Below are 20735 nucleotides of genomic sequence, written 5' to 3'. Positions count from 1 at the left end.
CTTTCTTATGCAGGCAGGCTTTAGTTATTATCCTCTGTCCTTTATAGTTTACAAGTTTATTGGAAAGGAATCTTCATTCTCCCTAAGAAGATTCATAAAGCTATTAAACAAAAGTTTAATCGTTTTCTTCGGAATGGGAAACGGGAAGGTGTAGCAAAGGCAACGGTTGCTTGGTTTGATATTTGTTTTCCTAAGAAGGAGGGAGGTTTGGGGTTGAAAAGGCTAGAAGTTTGGATCCAGTCCTCTATGCTTAGGCATATTTGGAACATTTTTGCTAGATCTGGATCTATTTGGGTAGCTTGGGTGAAAGAAAACTTCTTGAAAATAAATAGTTTTTAGAGTGTAGGCATTCCTCATAATTGTTCTTAAAGTTGGAGAAAAATTATGAAACTGAGGAATATTGCCAAACATTTCTTGAGGTTTGAAGTTGGGAGTGGGAAAAATATCCATTTGTGGTTGGATTGGTGGCATCCAGTAGGGATCTTGATTGAACATTATGGTTTCATAGCTGTTTATGATGCTGATAGTAATATTGAAGCAAGGCTTTCTTCTATTATTTGTAATAGGGATTGGCTTTGGAGACTAGCTAGATTTGAAGCTTTTGTTGAGATACAAGCTAGACTTCCTGAAGTAGGATTGGGGATTTGTGATAAACCAGTTTGGACTGGTTCTAAAAAGAGTGTTTATGTCAGCTCAGATACTTGGGATGTTCTTAGAGAGAAGAGGGAGAAGTCTCTTTGGTGGAAGATGGTATGGTTTCCACTTGACATTCCTAAGCAAGCTTTTATCATGTGGCTTGCTATGAAGGATAGGCTTCTTTCAGGGGAAAGATTGCTTAAATGGGGCTAGAAGGGTGAGGTGCAATGTAGTTTATGCCATAGCCAATTGGAGACTCGAGATCATCTCTTTTTTGAATGCAGCTTTAGTTCCAGAATATGGAATTTCTACATGCTCAGATGTAGAATTGAGTAGCCTCCTATGATCTAGGATGACCTTATGCATCTAGGCCGTAATAATTGGGGGAAGAAATCTCTTCATTGTTTGTTATGTCATCTGGTTCTTGGGTCTGCTGTATACAATCTTTGGTGCACCAGAAATGAGCTTAGGCATGATGGTACTCCAAGCACTGAAGAGCAAATTCTAAAAAAAAAAAAAAAAAAAAAAAAAAAATCTTGTGGGAAATAAGAACTAGAATGGCTGGAAAAAGGAGGGTTTCCTAGAACTAGAGAAAATCTTTTTTTATGCTCTTTGTGGAATTTGCATATTGATATGCTTGTGAAATGATGGCATGTAGGCTGTGTTTTCTTGTTTTGGTTGTTTTCCCTCAGTATTGTTGATTGAGGAGGTTGTTTTACTTGTGTTGGCTGGTTTTCAGTTTATGTAAGGGACTGTTTTGAGGTGTTGCCCTGTTTTGAGCTCTGATTTTAATGATATTTCTCATTCATCGAAAAAAAAAAAAAGTCAAGTGTATTAGGTTGTAGAGGTTTTTTGTGCATTTTTTTTGCTTTATATGATGTGGCTTTATGCTATTAGGTGCTGTAAAACCCACATTTTATGCAGCATCCGCATATGAGGTTTATCCTAAAAATTTGGGTGGTTATTTTAATAAACATTTTAAAGTTTAGGGAAAGCTCAAGTAAGTGCCCACGTTAATGCCAGGTTTCACCCCTAGTCGTAGTGAGAAATTGTGGCTTTTTTAATGCACAAAGTTTTTTTATAAAAAAAAAAATTTCAAACTTAATCTATTAAACTGATATATGTTTTTATAATTATTAAATTGATATTTTCCTTAGAGCATGGGATTTTCATGTGCATTCTCCCATGATGTATAGAAAAATGTGAGTTTAATAGTCTGAATTGAATTTCCTCTGGCCCAATTTAATGGACCAAACTGCATTTGAGGATTCAGAATGATTACTTGTGATAATAGTTTAAATGTGTTTATTTTCTATATTAAAATAAGCATTATCATACTTTATTTTATACAAATTCTTGCATTTTATATTTAAATTGTGAAATATTGTTCAATTATTAAATATGAGCTTAAAAGGATTGTATAATACAAGCTATTGCCTTTGGAGGAAAAAAAAAATTAAAAAAATAGAAAAGAGGTGAGAGAGAAAAAAAAAAAAAAAAAAAATCTGTAATTCTTCATTGTGTATACAGTAAGAGCTTGGTGCTTTGTTTGGAATGGGGCTATGGTTGTTGTTGTTGGTCTTGGTTATTTACATTTGGATTGATGAAGAATCCGGCTAATGGGCCTTGTATATCCGACCCATATACATGGCCCATCTTGGTACGTTTTGCTTCCAAGTACTTTTTGTTTTGCTCCGTAATTGGTGTCAACACCGGAACCCGGCCCACGACGGCCAAGCCGTATCCTTTCAGACCGGTGAACTTGGCCGGATTGTTGGTCATTAGCCGCATTGTTCGAACTCCTATGTCTCTTAGAATCTGCTGCCACCAATATCTCCATTAATTATGTTATAACAATGGGACAGCAATCATACTTCATAAAAAAAAAATTAAAAAAAAAATACCAGGCACTTGAGATTTTTTAAGGCAAGATGTAGCAAAAATGTTAGAAACAAAGAGGATCTCATAAGAATATGTTTACATATGTAGTCTTTTTTCTTTTTCTTGGATGAATATGGTCAATTTTCCTTTTTCTTTCTCTGAATAGAGGCTATGCTTGTTAGTGTTTTCGGGTAAGATTTTTTTTTTTTTTTTTTTTTGAAACAAATGTTTTAATGTGATATAAGGTGAGAAGCATTTTTTGGTGAGTAAGAAGTGTTTTTTTGGTGGTTTTTTTTTAAAAAAAAAAAAAAAAAAAAAAAATCAAATAAGGTAAAATGAGTTACAGGGAATCAAACAACATCAACAACGGGTTTAAATTTAAGAAAATATTTGCGGTAAGGAATTACTTTTCAAGAAACTCAAACAAGTATAAAGTTGAGTTCTTACTAATAAAAAAAATTAATAAATTTTAAAAAACGGTGATTATGTGGTCACTTTTAGTTAGGGACAGAGACAGAGATTAGTATGGATGAAGAGCAAAGGTCAAAGATTTTAATGGGTATGGGCCAATAGGCAAAAAAAAACAAAATTAATTTTGTTTTTTTGCTTGTGTTGGTGGGCCATGGAAGTGTGGAACTATTGTGGTGGCCACACGGCCAGCCTTCTCCTTCGTTGAGCGTGTGTATATATATATACATATGAGTAGAAGAGAAGGTTAATGAAACAGACCTGGGCACCAATCCCATACTCACGTGCATCAACAGCTAACCCAAGCTCTATATTGGCCTGGACTGTGTCATGACCTTGATCCTGCAAATTATAGGCCCGAAGTTTGTGACCAAGGCCTATTCCTCTCCCTTCATGACCTCGAAGGTAAACAACAACTCCTCTTCCAGCTTTCTCTATTAACTGCATCGCCAAACCCAACTGGTTCCCACAATCACACCTGGCTGACCCAAATATATCCCCTGTTAAACACTCGGAGTGAACTCTTACTAGAACATCTTCCCCATGCCCAATGTTTCCCTGCCAACGTTGGAATAGCTAAGTTTTAGGGATAAGTAGTGATTTAACATAGTATCGGAGATAGAAGTCATGAGTTCTAAGCAAAATTATGCTGCAACTGAGTGTTATAGGACCAGTTCTACTTTACAACAACAAAATCATGCTGCAACTGAGTGTTTTGGGATAAGTGATGATTTAACGCTAAGTAACTGAGTGTTATAGGACGAGTTCTACCTTTACAACAGCTACATGTTCTGTTCCATCTAGCTTTGAGATATAGCAGTATGCTTGAAATAGACCCCATTTGGTGGGCAGACGTGAAACAGCAGTTCTTTCAACCAGTTTTTCCCTCTTTCTCCTGTACCTGCAAGCAGAATGCATAAATCATATGGTTAGGTGAGTACAATCATTCTTGTGACCATTTTTTCCAAGGGGAAAAAGAAAAGATGAGCCTAGGAAATCACTTATTACTAGGCAAGCAGAGTAGTGTGAGCTAGGAAATGTTGTGGCATTGAACATCTGAAGACTGGATAAGTCAAGAGTTTTAATTGGCCAGTGAAAGGAGCTAGGCTAGAGCACTAAACCAATTTTCAGACTAAAAAAGAGACTTGTATGAAGATCATTGGAGCAATTTCAGCATGGGACTTCTCAGCAACTTACATGTCACATCAGTAGAAGTTTAAGGTTTCTATTTTGCTCATGATTAAACCAACTGTTGAAGTAATTATAGAAATCAGTGGTTAAACCCTTGAGTTAAATACATCTTCTTGTGCCTCACCTAATCAAATCAGTTATTGACACAATTGGAATGCTGTGCTCCAGTGCCAACTTTCTTAAACTAGGCAAAGATGCTATTGAACCATCTTCTGCATCGACAATAACTGAAAGAATAGAAATTGGTCGCAAGCCAGCCAGTGAAACCAAATCTACAGAAGCCTCAGTGTGACCAGCCCTCCTAAGAACCCCACCGTTTCTGTACTTTAGAGGAAACACATGGCCTGGCCGTCGGAAGTCTTCCGGCTTCGACTCGGGAGATGAGAGAGCTAGAACAGTCCTTGCCCTGTCTGAAGCTGATACTCCATTAGAAGTGCCAGTTTTTGCATCCTGTGCAGGCAAACAAGACATGTTGAGTAAATGATGCTGTAAATTTCTACAAGCCAACAAGTTATAATCGCCTAGAAATTAAGTACCACTGTGATTGTGAAAGTGGGGGCAGAAGAGTCTTCATCTTCCATGTCAGGTGACATTAGAGGAAGCTTCAGTCTTTGGAGATCCTCCTCCATCATGCCAATTGAAACAATTCCTGATCCGTGCTTAACCATAAAGGCCACATCCCTGGGACTTGTACGAGATGCTGCCATGACAAGGTTTCCTTCAATGTCTCCATTTTCATCATCTACAACAATCACAAACTAAGACATTTGCAATGGAGGTTAGCATTAAACTTCACCAAGTTTAGAGCTTTATAAAGAAAGCCACCCCACATCTTTTTAGATCAAACTAATATAATCAACGCTCACGAAGCAATACAATGATTAAATTCATACATTCATATCCGTTTAGACTCTTGAGATAAGCGATACTGATATTATGAGTTCGAACTTTTTATCCATCCATCGTCTCTCATTTCAATTAAATGTTATATCCATTTGAGTCAAACATGATAAATCATGCTTGAAGTTCATGGTAGTATTTGTCACTTCCAATGCACATAAAACTGTCAAACAGGTGATGATCAAGGGAGAGTAACAATTTAAAAGCCCACCTTTCCTTGGCGTAGTGTATTAAGCGCCTGCTCAATCGAAGAGTAACCGTCAGATGGGCAATCAGGGTCACCCTCAGCATCGCTGACAAAGAAATCGATGATTTCTGGGGTAATTTCAGCATCTAATGTCCCAAATGGTGCTGAAGCCAACTCGTCAAAGGCTCCCAACAGAGACCCATTTTCACTCCCCTTCAAAGTGCTGTCATCAAAAAGGTTTCCTGCTCCAACTCCAGACACCCCAGTAACCCAAAAAGGACGATTCAACAGCCTGAGCTTGTGCAGGCAAATTCCTGTGCTCTGAGAAGCCGCCAAAGAGCTGTGCCAACTGTAGCAGAGAATTAGTCATCAATATTGTAACATCTGTTCCTTCAAAAGTGAAGACAACAGAGACAGAGAAGGGTTTACCTTGAGCTGGTGAAGCTGTGGGAAAACAAGGGGTGAGGAAACAAAGCAGAATCCATGGATTTTAGAAGCATCACAAAACTTTCAACAAACTATTGCTTTTTTGTTTTTGTTTTTTCTACTTATAGTCTATTCTGGGTGTTTTGGCTACACAGATTGCATGTAACGTACCAAATGAAGGAACTGAAGGCCCACCTCTAGTTCTGGATCATGTCTTTGTTCTTTATCCATAGGTTTAAACTATTCGGAAATGTACGGAGTTTCTTAACCACATGCTATCAATCACCATGACAGCCACAGTTTCACCATCTTTCTGTACTCTTTCTTTTCTTTTTCACTTCTCTGGATACGGTTTATTTTTTATTATTATTTAAATAAAAAATTACTATAAAATATATATATTTTTTTTTTCATTTTTCAATTAAAAATTTCAAAATTTTATGCCATATTAATGAAAAAATTAATAAAGCTATAAAAATTATATGCAGAAATAATAAAAGCGAGACAAACAATTTTATGTGGTTCGGTCAATAAGATCAAGGTCAGATTATATTATACTTTTATTCACTTAATGATATTATAATACAAAAATTCTTATTTATAAAAAAATTGAAATAAATAAATACGGGAAAAATTGAATAATATACAATATTCCTTTTAATTATATTATCTAACAATCAATCGATGCAACAAAGTCAGCTGCACGTACCAGAGATCAGGGCTGGTGGGGCAGGGTCCGGCCCTGAACATGTGTCGGTGTAAATTGTTAAAAAAAGTTGTAAAAGAATGATCGGTGTAATGTGATATAACGATAAGAGTTGTTCTTTAACGGGATCCACGTTGGAAGAGAATTACATGTTTTGAATTTTTTGTAATGTATTTTTAGCTTATGAAATGTATTTTTGTAATTTGGAAACGCAGAACGAATACATTGCAACCCATTATAAATAGGACAGTAGATTAATGGGGGTAAATGCAGTTTTAATTTTTTTTTTTTTTTCTTTAAAAAAACTACAATTCAATGGTAGATTAGGTAAAACATTGGAATTTTTTTTTTTTTTTTTAAAGAACAATGTACTTTCAATCAAAAAAAAAAAGTGTTTCTCAAACAGTTTTTTTTTTTTTTGAAAAAAAAAAAGAACAATGCTATATACTTCACCTTATTTCAGTGGGTTGACATTGTAAAATAAATAAATAAATAAATAAGAGCGGATGATCACTGTAATATTAACCAAGTAAAATGAAGATCGAATGAGAGTGTATCGGGTAAAGTTATATACCATAATTTTATCTTCCTTTTATCCCATAAAATTGATATGACTTTTAAAATCATTATTAAATGAATAAAATAATATAAAAAAATAGTATATAACATTACTCCTAATTACTTAGCATTTTTCATTTCTTAAACCATTAATAAGTGAGGCGTATCTACTAGCAGCAGATTCCCTATTCTCTTCCTTATGTTTAGGAAAAATCTTAAAAAAAAAAAAAATTACAAAAAAGGATCAGAAGCCCTAAATATAACCAACATCAAAAGACATCTACAATGTTTCTCAATGCATTGCGAAACACTGTAGATGCACAACCCAATGCATTATTAAATTATAAAAAACTGAATCTATCTTCTCTCTCCTTGATATGTCTCAACAATTATTTCTCTTATCTCTTCTCTTATTGGTTGCCATGATAAAAAAAAAAAAATAAAGTATTTAATTCATATAGGGAAAAATAAGAGAATCTATTGTAAAGTGTTTTTTTATAGGGAATAAAAAAATAGTTTTATTCCCTAAATGATGAGAAAATGGTTGAAAAGTTGTTGCTAATTAGGGGTGAAATTTAAAACCGCCTAACCGCTATAACCGCTAACCGCCTAACCGCTTTGAAAGCGGTTAGTAAAAACCGCTAACCGCCTAGGCGGTTGCGGTTAGCGGTTAGTAGGTTTTGGAAATCCGCTAACCGCTAACCGCTTTTTTTAAAATATAATATATATATATAATAACAATAAGTTGTGAGTTTATGAACTTTTTTTGGTTGATTGAAATGGGCCTCAAGCTTCAAGTTTAACCATATATGTTGGTTTTTTTGGTTGCTTGTGAGTTTATGAATTTGTTTGTGTTTTATTTTATTTCTATGTGTGAGTTTATGAACTTGCTTGTGAGTTTATGTATAAGACTACAAGTGAAGTGATGATTTTGTTGTAATTTTATTTGTATATTATATGATGTGTAGATTTGTAGAAGGTGGCCAACAAGATTTTGGTATATAGCAATTTTTAATGCTAAAATGACCATGAAAAGGGAAAAAAAAATGTTTAAAATGAGAAAAAAAGCCCAAAACCGGCTCAAACCCGGTCCAAACTTGGCCCAAAATCGGTCCAAAGAAAAAAGCCCAAAAAAGCGATTAGAAAAAAAGCGGTTATTCCAAAGCGGTTAACCGCTACCCGGTTAGCGGAGGCGGTTAGTAAAATTTACTAACCACCTAGACGGTTGCGGTTAGCGGTTTTAGCCACTAACCGCTAACCGCAACCGCTATTTCACCCCTATTGCTAATGCTCTAAATTGGCGGATTGCAAATCTCATTTCGGACTCCATCCCCTACTTCCTTATATGCGGGGGCCAAGTCTCGTTTGTTATTTGTTTTTTGCTTTCAATTTACTTAAAAATAAATAAAAATTAAGCGAGTTTTTTTTTTTTCAAATATATATATTTTTTGGATAAATAGAAATTATTTTTGATTTGTAGAAAGAGAACATTACAATTCAATGGTAGATTAGGCAAAACATTGTAATTTTTTTTTTTTTTTTTAAAAAAAAAGAACAATGTACTTTAAATCCAAAAAAAAAAAAAAAAAGTGTTTCTCAAACAATTTTTTTTTTTTAAAGCACAATGCTATATACTTCACTTTATTTCAGTGAGTTGATATTGGCAATGTTCACTAATTATTGTAAAAATAAAATAAAAATTCAAGAGCTGATGAACATTCTAATATTAACCAAGTAAAATGAACATCGAATGAGAGTGCAGTATCCGGTAATGTTATATACCATAATTTTATCTTCCTTTTATCCCATAAAATTGATGTAACTTTTAAAATCACTATTAAATCAACTTTGAATGATTAAAAGAATATAAAAAAAATAGTATATAACATTACTCCTAATTACTTAGCATTTTTCATTTCTTAAACCATTAATAAGTGAGATTTGGATTACATACTGTTTTAAAAATAACAGCATATATGCTGTAGTTTAATCAACGGTCAAGATTGAATTTTTCAAAATCTCTTTTTATTTTCTCTCTCCTATTAAATGCTTATAAAAGTAAATCAACTTTAAAATTTAATCTTGACCGTTGATTCAACTACAGCATACATGCTGTTATTAAAATAACAGCACGTAAGCCGGAGCGTATCCACGGCAACCTCAAAGATATTGTTCTAAATTGGTGGATTGTGAATCTCATTTCAGACTCCATCCCCTACTGGATTGAGATCGTCAGCAATAGCTGGGAAATTTTCCATGAATTTTTTTTGTTAATCTCAACTGTCCAATGTTATCCAACGGTTACTAACATGCCACGTATCCCACTAAAAAAAAAAAAAATTATTAAAATTTTAAAAATAAATATAAACTAAAATAATAATCAAATAAAATATAAATAAATAAATTATTAAAAAAGACGAGGTGGCCGAACCACTTTATTAGGCGTGGCCAGCCACCCAATCTCAAAGCCACCCCCAAGAGCTAGTTGGGGGTGGCTTTGGCCACCCCCATGGCCCTAGGGGGTGGTTCGACTACCCCCTAGAACCAAACCCATAAAAACAAATTTGAGTTTGGCCCTGAAGCCACCCACAGTCAGCCCTTGGGGGTGGCCGAAGGGCCTAGGGGGTGGCCGAGCCACCCCCTAGGCGGAGATGGGGTGGGCGGCCACCCCTAATGGGGTGGTTCGGCCACTTCATCTTTTTTAATAATTTATTTATTTTATTTGTTTATTATTTTAGTTTATATTTATTTTTTACATTTAAACAATATTTTATTATTTGCTTTTTAGTGGGACACGTGGCATGTTAGTAGCCATTAAATAACATTGAACGGTTAAGATTAACAAAAAAATTCATGGAAAATTCCCGATCCTCCCCTACTTCCTTTTGTGCGGGGGATAAGTCCCTTTTGTGCTTTTGTTATTAGGTTTTTGCTTTTGATTTACTTAAAAATAAATAAAAATTAAGTGAGTTTTTTTTTAAAAAAATTATATTTGGATAAATAGAAATTCAATGATGACTCATGAACACAAGTTAAGCTTAGATTTCACATTTCAGAATGGACAAAGTTTCCTCTAATTTAGGTTGGAGGAATTTTCTTTAATCTACTCTATAAAAATGATATGTGTCTCTTTTTTTAATAATATGTGAGATGCACATTCTTTTTAATAAATTTATTTCAACTTTGTCTCTATTATTAAAAAAACATACATTTCACATATTGAAGAGATACGTGTCATTTTATAGACTAGATTAAAAAAAAAATTTTCTAACCCCATTTAAAAGAAAAACTTTGTCCTTTTTAGGAAGGATAACGGTCCCACGGTGGGAGCGGCTGACGTGGCCATTGCCTTTTTAACTTTCTTCTTTCTCTTTGACTTTTAGTCTCCAGAAAAGAGAGAAAAACTCGCCGGAGTGAACGACACGCTGGTGATCTCAACCACCACTACCACTTTTGATTTCTGTTAACGAAAACCGAAAACTTCAACACTTCTCTCTCTCTCTCTCTCTGTCTCTATTTGATCCCTAATCCTCGGGGTCGTTGTCTACTGCGACTCCTCTAGACGCCGTCGTATTGATATAGGTTTTGGAGAGATTATAGCCTAATCATCTCTCTGATTTGTTAATAATCATACTCTGCGGTGGAGGGTGTGTGGATGGGATATGGCGGAACCAACGTCTGGTGCAGGCGGTACTTGGAAAGAGAGCAAGTTATGGAAAATGGTTTTCGCTGTGGCCGGAATCATGACCACCCTCGTCACCTACGGTGTCTTACAGGTTCAATCATCCTTTTTCAAAAATTCTATTTGTTTGTCTCTGTAGATTGCAACTTTTGCCTTTTTTCTAATTACATGTTTGCATTTCGCATTTATCTATTTTGGCTCTTTCCATTGGATTGCTGATTTTACTGAATTATTTGGATTTGTATAACCGTTCAAATCAATGAAATCGAGTCATATATACACCGCTAATGCTGATTTTGTTCTAGGGCGTCCATTATTTGGCGCATGCTTTTGAATGCTTGGGGCTTGTGCTAACTCTTATCTACTGGTGGAGGCCAAATTTTATACCAGTATTATAGCTCACGCATTTTTGGTTTCCTTTTCTTTTTCTTGATGAGAAAAATGACTTTATTAAGAAGAAGCTGAAAGTGTCCAATGTTTATTTGTGCTAGCACATAGCACATAGCACATAAACACACACATAGCGTAATTATGTGCTAACTGTTAATGTTTATTTTTACTTAAAATCTCTCTCTCTCTCACTATCTTTTTTCTTTTTTTTGTTTCTCCTCTTAATATAACATAGTAAGCCAATGAGCTCTAGCTCTAATTGTTTTTTTTTTTTTTAAAAAAAAGAAGTAACTCTAGTTAAAATAGTAATAGGTTGGGGAAGAGTTTGTGGGTTCAAGAGTCGCTGGATGCGTGTGTAACTTATATATGTAGAGTAATTTGTAATTACTTGAATTCTACGAGCTGTCAATCATGTTGTTTGAAGCAATTCACAAACTTCCGTTTCGTGCAGGAAAAGATCATGAGAATACCATACGGGGTGAACAAAGAATTTTTTAGATTCTCGCTATTTCTCGTTTTCTGCAATCGGATTACAACATCTGCCGTCTCTGCAGGTGCTTTACTGGTGAGTAGCTGTTAATTTAATTTATTTTTGGTAGGCTTTTGGGAGGAAGGGGTTTAGTGGAGTGTAAAACTAATGATCACCCAATTGGTATTTTCAACTATGTTTAAACTGCAAACTAAGCAATGTGGCTGTACTGATTATCTGTTGTTGCTTCAGCAACTTCTCACGCTAGAATTCTCATTGTCTTTTTAATTTTTTTTCCTCTTCTAGGCAAGTAAAAAAGCCTTGGACCCAGTAGCTCCCCTTTACAAGTACTGCCTTGTGTCAGTATCAAACATACTAACCACGACATGTCAGTATGAGGTAAGCTGTGTAGATTTTCGGTGTTTCTTAACATGATTATCCGGCCATAGGTAAAACTAATTTTCTCGATATTTCTCTGATTCATTTTTACAAATTTTCTGAATAAATAGTTTCTGTTTCAAGTTGATACATTATGACACTTTAATGACACAAGGCTTGCTGCAGGCCCTTAAATATGTCAGCTTTCCCGTTCAGACACTTGCTAAGTGTGCTAAAATGATACCTGTGATGGTAAGTCAATCGTGGATTTATTTAAAATGGTAGTTACAGTGTGCATTTATTCAAAATTCTTTCAGTGGGCAAAATGTTTTTATGCTAAAGTGATCACACTATTTGTTTGATTACCATGTCTAGTTGATTTGTTAGTTATTTTTATGACCTTCTATTTGTGCATGGATCCTTATGTCTATAAATGAAGAACTGCTTGTTGTGGGTGCTTCAGATTGTGCTTTCAGATAGTGCTGTTCCTGTACAATGACTGGAAAGTGGAAAGTTTCTGTAGTTCTATTTTTATTATCTTTTTTGAGTCTTTAGATTTGGAAATTGGTTTTAATTTATCCTCATTTCAATCCCAAAGGGTTGGCTCAAGTAGTTATTTACTTGGCCCTAGTTCCTCATAAAGCATCAAGTAGGTCTATGGTTTGACCCCCTCAAGTGTCAACAATTATTTGGGGCCACACTTGTGGGTGAAAGCCCAAATTTTACCTGACTCATATGGAGGAGGGGGCGCTTTGCATGTGTCTTGGAGATCTAGTCAGGGCAAAGCCCAAGATATCCTGGTTATCCAAAAAAAAAAAAAAAAACTCGCTTATTCACTCTTTATCCTGTAAGAATTCTTTCCATTATATCAACCTCAAGGGGTTGGCCCAAGTGGTGGAGGCCTTGGTCTTAAGATTTGCTCTCTTCAAGGTCCAAGGTTCAACACCTCATGGGTGCAAACAATCTCTTGGGGCCATACCCCTGGGTGAAAAGCTAGCAATTTAACTAGTTCCGTGTAGGAAAACTTCCGAGGGTGCAGTGCATGGGACCGGGGTTTACTCTGTAGGGGTGGGTCCTAAGAGCCTTGCCTTGGAGAGGTTCCTCGACATAAAAAAAAAAATATATATATATATATATATATCATTTATCAAATTTTTTGGTGACATTATATATAATTTATGGGTTTCATTCCTTTCCATACCAACTCTAGTTTCTGCCGTTTGCTTCTGAAAAATGCTAAGCAAATTAGCAAATTGTTGAAACACAGTTTTTGGAAATCTCTTTTTTGCTTGTGTGATGGATTTCCTGGAGAGTTAATGTGGTTTTACTACTCCCGTATTTAGGCCTGCTCAGTGGGTTGGCCCAAATCGGCGGACACGACAATTCCGACCCACCTTGACATGGTTTGACCGGGTCACCTGGCTCACCAAGCGGGCGGGCGAAATGTATTTTAAAACCCTGACATCTTCGGGTCAGAGTTAGGTTTAGTGTCGGTAAAACTAACAACCCGACCTACTCAACCCTCCTATATATTTTTTAAAAAATAATTTTTATTGTAATATTTTAACCTAATGACAATCGAGTCCCCCCTTATTTTCTTCTTACCAATCACCGCCACCCTACTTCTCTCTACCAACTTGGTAATACAACCATTTCTTCTCACCATTGTACCAAGTAACTCTAACTCTAACAAAAAAGATCTAGTCTTTCTAACTGCCATTGCATAAGCCCTAAGGAGCATGAGGAGCTGAGGTATCAGGTGCAGGCTGTGCTATCTAAGGTCACATCAAGGAGTCTTAGCCCATGTGCAATGCCAACTTTGTTTAAGCCCAAGAAAGATGTGTCGTGGAGGATGTGTGGACAACCAAGCCATTGACAAGATCACGGCTTGGTAAAGATTTCCTTTTCCCTAGTTGGATGACTTGTTGAATCAATTGAGTGGTGCTACGATATTTACAAAGCTAGATTTGAAGAGTAGGTATCTGTAAACCATTGAGTGGTGCAAGCACAATGGTGAGTTTGTAAACTATTTTCTCCTTCACTGTGAAGTGACCCGAGCTTTATGAAGTATGGCTTTCTCTCTTTTTGCTGTTACTTGGGTCATGCCTAGAGGAGTGGTAGATTTGTTAGCCTGTTGGTGCGGTCAGCGAGGCAATATTTTAGCTAAGGAGGTATGGCAAATTGCACCACTGTGCGTCGTGGATTATTTGGCGAGAGCAGAATGGAAGATGTTTTGAAGATCAAGAAAGGTCAATGGAAGAGTTCAAAAAGTTGTTTATTCAAACTCTGTTCCATTGGGCTGACGCTTTTAGTGTGCCTCAATTTTCTACTGCGTCTCAATTTTTATCTTTATGTTCTTCTTTCTGCCTTTAATGGGGCCTTTCTTTGTATACTTTATGTGTACTAGGGTTGCGCTCCTCTACTCTTTTCAATGAATCACTTATTTATCTAAAAAAAAAAGGTATCATCAAATTCAAATCCGACCTAGTGGTGAATGGAAGACAACATTTAAGATGCCCAAAGGTTTGTATGAATGGTTGGTGATACCGTTTGGGTTGTCTAATGGCCCAACTACATTCATGAGGGTGATGAACTAAAAAAAAGGGTGATGAACTAGATTTTCCGTTCTTTCATTGGCAAGTTTGTCGTGGTTTATTTTGATGATATTCTAATTTATAGTGCTGACCTTGATGTGCATCTTCAGCATTTGTGAGAGGCGCTCATAGTTTTGCTCAGGGTCTTTGCTACCATAGTCAAGTGTATATTCATGATAGATTCAATTATATTTTTGGGCTATGTGGTGTCGAAGGATGGCCTTTCGGTGGATGGATCCAAGGTTGCAGCTGTCAAGCAATGGCCATTACCTACTACGGTTCATGAGGTGCAGAGTTTCCATGGGTCGGTATCATTCTACCAGCGTTTCATAACTTCAGTACTATCATGGTACCAATCACAGATTGTATGCGAGCTAGAAAATTTTCATGGAGTGATGAGGTGACTACAACATGTGATTTCATTAAGGAGAGGTTGACCACCGCCCTTGTTCTCGCATTACTTGATTTTTCTCAGCCATTTGAGTTACATTGTGATGCCTCTAAGGTTGGGATTGGAGTTGTTATTAGTCAAGGAGGTTGATCGGTGGCTTATTTCATTGAGAAGTTAAGTGGTTCAAACTTACATCAGAACATCTAGGAGAAGATGATAGTTTTTAGCTCCAGTCTGCTTTGAGGATGAGCTCTAAGTCAATCTCTTCTCCCACCTTTTATGTAGGTTGACTTCCTGCATTCAAGACTACAATTAGTGGTAAAGTTAGATTTGTAACATCAATTCATGGGTAGAACTGCTAAAGTGCATGATGTTTAACTCTAATCTGAAAGAACAAAGTTAAATATATGAAAATCTGGATAGCACATAACCCAACAACCCATATCAAGTAATCAATTGAAGAGGAACACCTAGAGATTGAGAGGAGGATGGGGCTGGGAGGCCGGATGATTACTTTAATCATTCTCAAATTTTATATGGTCATGATCTAAGCTTAGAAGTATGAAGAGGAAGATGTAGCAGGGGAATGACATGGCTGAATAATAAGTTCTTTGAGAAATGACCTTATTTTCATCTTCATTGTTTTTCCCTTGCAGAACTTGTGTGATAGAGGCATTCCTGAAGATTAGGGAAAGTGATGTTTTTGCTGAAACTCATATTTTTTGTTGCCTTCACCTTTAATCCTTACAAATTTATGCTTCTTATTATGAATATAAGTGGTAATTCTTACTCTATTTTCTAATTGTTATACAGGTTTGGGGGACTCTTATTATGCAGAAGACATATAGAGGACATGACTATTTGTTGGCTTTTCTTGTGACCCTGGGCTGTTCAATATTTATTCTATATCCGGTAATAACAGTGTCCTATTATCCACTTCTTAACCTGATTTAAGACTCTTTTTTTGGTAAGATATGACCCTAAGACCTTCAACCACTCCACCTTTTGCCACTTGAGCTAAGGCTCAGGGCCTTACTACTTTTCCCTTTTTGTGCACATATGTGGTCGTCTTAGTGATGTATACACTCTAATTTGTTTTAGGTCTTTCAGATGCAATTCCCATTAAAATCAAGAGCATCAGTGACAGACACAACAAGCTACCTCTGATTATTTTATTTTATTTTTATTTTTATTTTTTTCTTTTTAATAAATATTTTAGCCACCCCTTTTGCATTATTTTTCATATGTTTTGAATTTTGAATATTAGTTTCAAATATTCATCCTTTTGTTTTATGCTTACTGCATATCACGGAAGTGTGATGACCACACTGTCCAATAGTACTGTTAATTTCATAGTTGTTGGCCAAAGAACCACTGAAACTCTTACTGGTCAATTATAAATCCAATACAATTCAGGGTACTTAGGTAGCTTGAAAACATGTGCCAGCCACTAATATACTTAAATGTTTTAACAACCATGCTGCATCCTTAACAATGACCGCATTGTTATTTGAATATTTGAGTATGCACATTGAATTTTTTCATTTGACAGCACATGTAGCACAGTAGACGACTTAAACAGTATATATTACAGTGAACAATGTTCTCATATGTCTGCTTTATAAAATGAATGCTTGTGGTTGTTGATATGTAATATTCCTGTGATGGGCATTTGTTGTTGATGATGCACAAGAGCCTGAACTAACTTCTGTTTAACATGAATGTAAACTGAACTAATTCTTCTGTGTTTTCTTTACTGTAGGCAGCATCTGACATTAGCCCATACAGTAGAGGAAGGGAAAACACTGTTTGGGGCGTCTCCCTGATGACTGGTTATCTTGGGTAAACATATTTGAAACTCATATCCTATCATGATGAGGATGCTTGATTTACAAATTTCTTTGGCAGTAGCTGTTAAATGAGATATTAATCATAATTTTTCTTGATGTTACAATGTAAGCTTTTAATGATTTATTATTTTATGTAATCCTTTATGTTTTATAAGAAGTCAGGCTCTGTATCTTATGGCTTGATGTTTGCTCACACGTTGGGCAAGTGAAACACCTAGAATGCTAGAGTAAGATCACATAAATAGTTTTTGCCGACAACAATGCCCATTAAACTATATTGCACAGATACAAATAACAGCTGGCTCCATCACAGCTATACTCTATAATTTTCCTAATTCTTCATTGCTTATCATGCTCATATCAACTTGGTTGTTAACATGTCTATTTAAGATTGTTTTGTTTTGTGATTAGCTTTGACACCTCTACCTTCTAAATGATTAAATTAGAGGTTATGGAGGGATGTCTATTTCTTTTCTATATATTCAGATGCTCATCTGCGTGGTTGACAGGTTTGATGGGTTTACTAGCACATTCCAAGATAAACTTTTTAAAGGCTATGATATGGAAATACACAACCAAATATTCTACACAACATCGTGTTCTTGTATTCTTAGCTTGATAGGTAAGCTTCTTATTGTTATTTCAATCTTGGTACTCTTAAACACTGGTTACATTTTGGTTATGGAAGGACATATATGGGGTATGGGGCTGCATGCAGAAGCATTATAGATGGATACAACTTTGCTTTCTTCAATCTGTTTGAATGCATTACTAATGTTACGTTATTAGGACATATGTTTGATGGCTTCAAGATTTTGTTACTCAACTATGATCTTACCATCAGTAAGGGAGTAGTGTTAATTTAGTTGAAGTCTCAAGATAGGATTGTACCTTTTGCACAAACAAGGATACAAAACTTTTACGTATGCTGAGCTTTCTCTCACTGTTGAATGTAGTTTAGTAAATGCAACTCATCTCTACTAAGCCTTTATCCCAACCAAATTGGAATTAATCCTGTTAAGTCTGTTGTAGTTTGCATGAAAAGTTTAGAGAGGAGGTGAAGGCTCGTTACCCCTCACGTAGCCTCACATACTTTATCAGATAGGTTGAAAAATATTACAATGACTAAAATGCCCACGTACATTTAACCCTAACAAACACTTTTAACACTCCTCAAGGTGAAGCATATATATCATATAAGCTCATCTTGGAAGAAACAGACAAACAAAAAACACCCAGTAAAACATACTTTGATAGTCCCCCTCAAGTTGGAACAACTTGGAATACATAATACAAAGACATGCTTACAAGAAAGTGTGCTAAGTCAAGAAAACCACCTATAATTGCCAGACTTCGCCGGAATAGCCATCGAGCACCACAGGATGGGGAACAACCAAACACCACTCCCGCTATCCTTATCCAGGATAGGCAACAACAACCAATCGAGAACCAAACAGGGGTCTTCCCTGTAAATTCCAGTCAACACCGCTGCTGGAGGCACTCCGAAAACTTCGACGACCGCCACGCCGGCATGGAGACAACATAGAGACGACAAAAAGCCACCCGAACATGCCGCCATTCTCATTGGGCCAACCGTGACAATTTTCTCTCCCGATCAGAAAATGTAACCACCGCTCAGAAACCTCCATTAACTTCCACAGAAACTGCTGATGACCACCATGAAAACACTCACTGAATCTCACAGAGAACCAACAACACTGACAACCACTACACGATAGCCAACCACCGAGAACAAAGGGTTGTACTTAGTTGAATTTAACTTGCATATCTATGTTTTTGTAAGTATATTACCGACAAACACAAGTCCACGGGGTGTACATGAAAAATTCCTACGTTAGAACCTAAACATGGGAAACTTTAATATCTACTTTATCTTCTGTGCCCAAGTGTCTTCTACTTCTTTTAGATTAGATTCTTTCTTTGTTTCAAGTGGTTGGTGATGGATCTGTGTTGATGTTCATCATTCTGATTTAGGTCTTATATTACAAGGACATCTACTTCCAGCAATAGATTTTGTTTATCGCCATAATGATTGCTTCTTTGATGTCGCATTGCTTTCCACTGTAAGTGAACTTAACCCTCTTGTTATGTTTTTTTTTTTTTTTTTACCCTTCTTTTTTAAACCATTTTTAACAGTTCTCTAGTCACTATTTATGCCCAGTTGATACCATGTTTTCATCCCCTCCTTAGACGCCTACGCCAGTATTCTCTCTTAATATGGTTTTTTGTTGCAGGTTGCAACAGCAAGTCAGTTTTTCATTTCTTACACAATTCGCAATTTTGGTGCCCTTACTTTTGCCACCATAATGACCACAAGACAGGTAAAATATAAACCTCTATATTAACTGTTTATCTTCTTTCATTTGTCTCCCACAACTATGCTTCTGATTGATGGTATCTTCTCAAATCCTTTTGTTGATGAAGTTGGTGAGCATCATGCTGTCGTGTGTGTGGTTTTCCCATCCCCTTAGCTGGGTACAGTGGATTGGAGCGGTAAGCCTCAATTTTAATCCTTTCCTAAATATTGTACATTTTGTTTTTTTTGAATCCCTGTAACACTACGTTTTATTCATCGGTCAGGTTATTGTCTTTGCTGCCCTTTATGCAAAAAGCTTTTTGAGAAATCCACCTCAAAAATCTTTACCTTTAGAAGCTATGGAAAATGGAGGTTCTAGTCCTGTGAAGGAGAATCCGCGATGATATCTGGTACTTGTTAGTCTCTAACATTGGCACTAGGCAGCTTTAGTTTTTAAGTGCAAAGCTGCATAATGAACTGAGAAGGCTCATGCAGAAGTGGTTTAAGGTAGCATCGCATGCACATGAACTCTGATTGAGCAGCAATCATTTATGATATACAGAACTCAAAAGATCTTATGATCCCCGATTTTTCGGTAGTTAAGATAAATCATAGATTAACTGAAGGTTTAAGCCAAAGGAATGTTTTTTTTTTTTGTTTTTTTGGGTCTTGAATTCAAATGACTAAAAAGACTTTCCTATGCAGTTGCTTTCACGGATTTTGGTTGTTTGGCTGAGCAATGTAATTTGAGGGGAAAAAACAGATGGTGTAGAAAGAAAGAAAAATAGTTTTGAGGCTAATTGTTGAGCTTTTTATGCGCTTTGTAAGGCCAATTACTTACGAATTTTGACTCATGAATTTGGTATAAGTTTCCTCCGAAATCCCACATTTCTTACCCTTTTGGCTTGTAAGAATCCTTGAACCCTCCCCAAAGGTCATTTAGAATTTTTGTTCCATTACATCAAACCCTAAACTGAATCAAGCACCTCTCACCAGCTTTTAGGGTCATTTAGCTAGTCACTCTAATTAGCGAATACTTCAAGGCTTTGTTTGGTAACGGTTTTTTGAAAAAGTTCTTTTTTTCTCCAAATAAAATACACTTTTCTCAAAAGTATAAAAAGAAATAAAAACACAACACTTTCCAAAACGCATTTCAAACATGGAGCTTATAAAAATAATAATAATAAAAATCCATTATTAAACACGTTTTTTTTTTTCTTCCCCTTTTGTTAAGAATATCAATAGGCAATCGACGGTCAAATCGGAGCATCCTTTATCGTGAGAATTAATTCATTCTAAAGAAGGGAGTGTTGTATAGTTATACTTTGTTGTCCCTATAAATTGCCACAGAAAGGCCATGAGATTACAATCATACTGATGGAAGCTATCCGTCTGGTTATTCCCATATGCAGCAATAGATGGAGTATTAGGCATCAGCAACATTCCAAGGCTATAATATCAAACCAACAGCTCTCCACCGGAATAATTTGAACTTGCGGCATATCTAAAGTCAAACCAAGCCAAGAGACCCGTCGTGAGAGAGAGTGAACATCAATTATCATTCATCACATACCAATTTAGGTTCATTTGTTAACACCTTTTAGATGGCATTTTTTCATTTTTGTTTGAAAAAATTGTTTTGATTTGACATAAAATAAAGTAGTTTTGAGTATTTTGTGTTGTAGCTTTAGTGAGAGCCAGATTGTAATTG

General features: G+C 35.9%; 3 protein-coding genes across 4 annotated transcripts; 2 read left to right on the top strand and 1 right to left on the bottom strand.

Moving 5' to 3' along the window:
• Positions 1 to 384: 384 nt before the first annotated feature.
• On the top strand, positions 385 to 849 carry LOC132163058 (uncharacterized). Its single transcript, XM_059573259.2, has one exon. It carries the CDS (start codon positions 385 to 387, stop codon positions 847 to 849), a length of 465 nt encoding a protein of 154 aa, XP_059429242.2.
• Positions 850 to 2155: 1306 nt separating this feature from the next.
• Positions 2156 to 5772, bottom strand: RIBA3 (monofunctional riboflavin biosynthesis protein RIBA 3). 2 transcript variants are annotated; one of them, XM_059574825.2, is made up of 7 exons: positions 5693 to 5772; positions 5288 to 5612; positions 4713 to 4934; positions 4301 to 4626; positions 3757 to 3886; positions 3247 to 3543; positions 2156 to 2454 (listed from the first exon to the last, which is right to left on the bottom strand). In XM_059574825.2, the coding sequence occupies exons 1-7, from the start codon at positions 5761 to 5763 to the stop codon at positions 2197 to 2199; spliced, it is 1629 nt and encodes a 542-aa protein (XP_059430808.2). In that variant the 5' UTR covers positions 5764 to 5772; the 3' UTR covers positions 2156 to 2196. The 2 variants fall into 2 exon arrangements, with proteins under 2 accessions (XP_059430808.2, XP_059430809.2); XM_059574826.2 differs by having other exon boundaries at positions 3270 to 3543.
• A 4561-nt stretch (positions 5773 to 10333) lies between these two features.
• LOC132164734 (UDP-galactose/UDP-glucose transporter 5B) lies at positions 10334 to 19851 on the top strand. The gene is made up of 11 exons (XM_059575290.2): positions 10334 to 10729; positions 11477 to 11590; positions 11801 to 11893; positions 12059 to 12124; positions 15671 to 15769; positions 16620 to 16699; positions 17217 to 17329; positions 18703 to 18791; positions 18963 to 19049; positions 19153 to 19221; positions 19309 to 19851. The coding sequence occupies exons 1-11, from the start codon at positions 10616 to 10618 to the stop codon at positions 19426 to 19428; spliced, it is 1044 nt and encodes a 347-aa protein (XP_059431273.1). The 5' UTR covers positions 10334 to 10615; the 3' UTR covers positions 19429 to 19851.
• The last annotated feature ends 884 nt before the right edge of the window (positions 19852 to 20735 follow it).

Source organism: Corylus avellana, chromosome 8 (assembly GCF_965113065.1).
Source record: "Corylus avellana chromosome 8, dhCorAvel1.hap1.2, whole genome shotgun sequence".
Taxonomy (NCBI): Eukaryota; Viridiplantae; Streptophyta; class Magnoliopsida; order Fagales; family Betulaceae; genus Corylus; species Corylus avellana.
The sequence above is the reverse complement of the archived record's forward strand: the minus strand, read 5'-3'. Positions and strand labels throughout refer to the sequence as shown.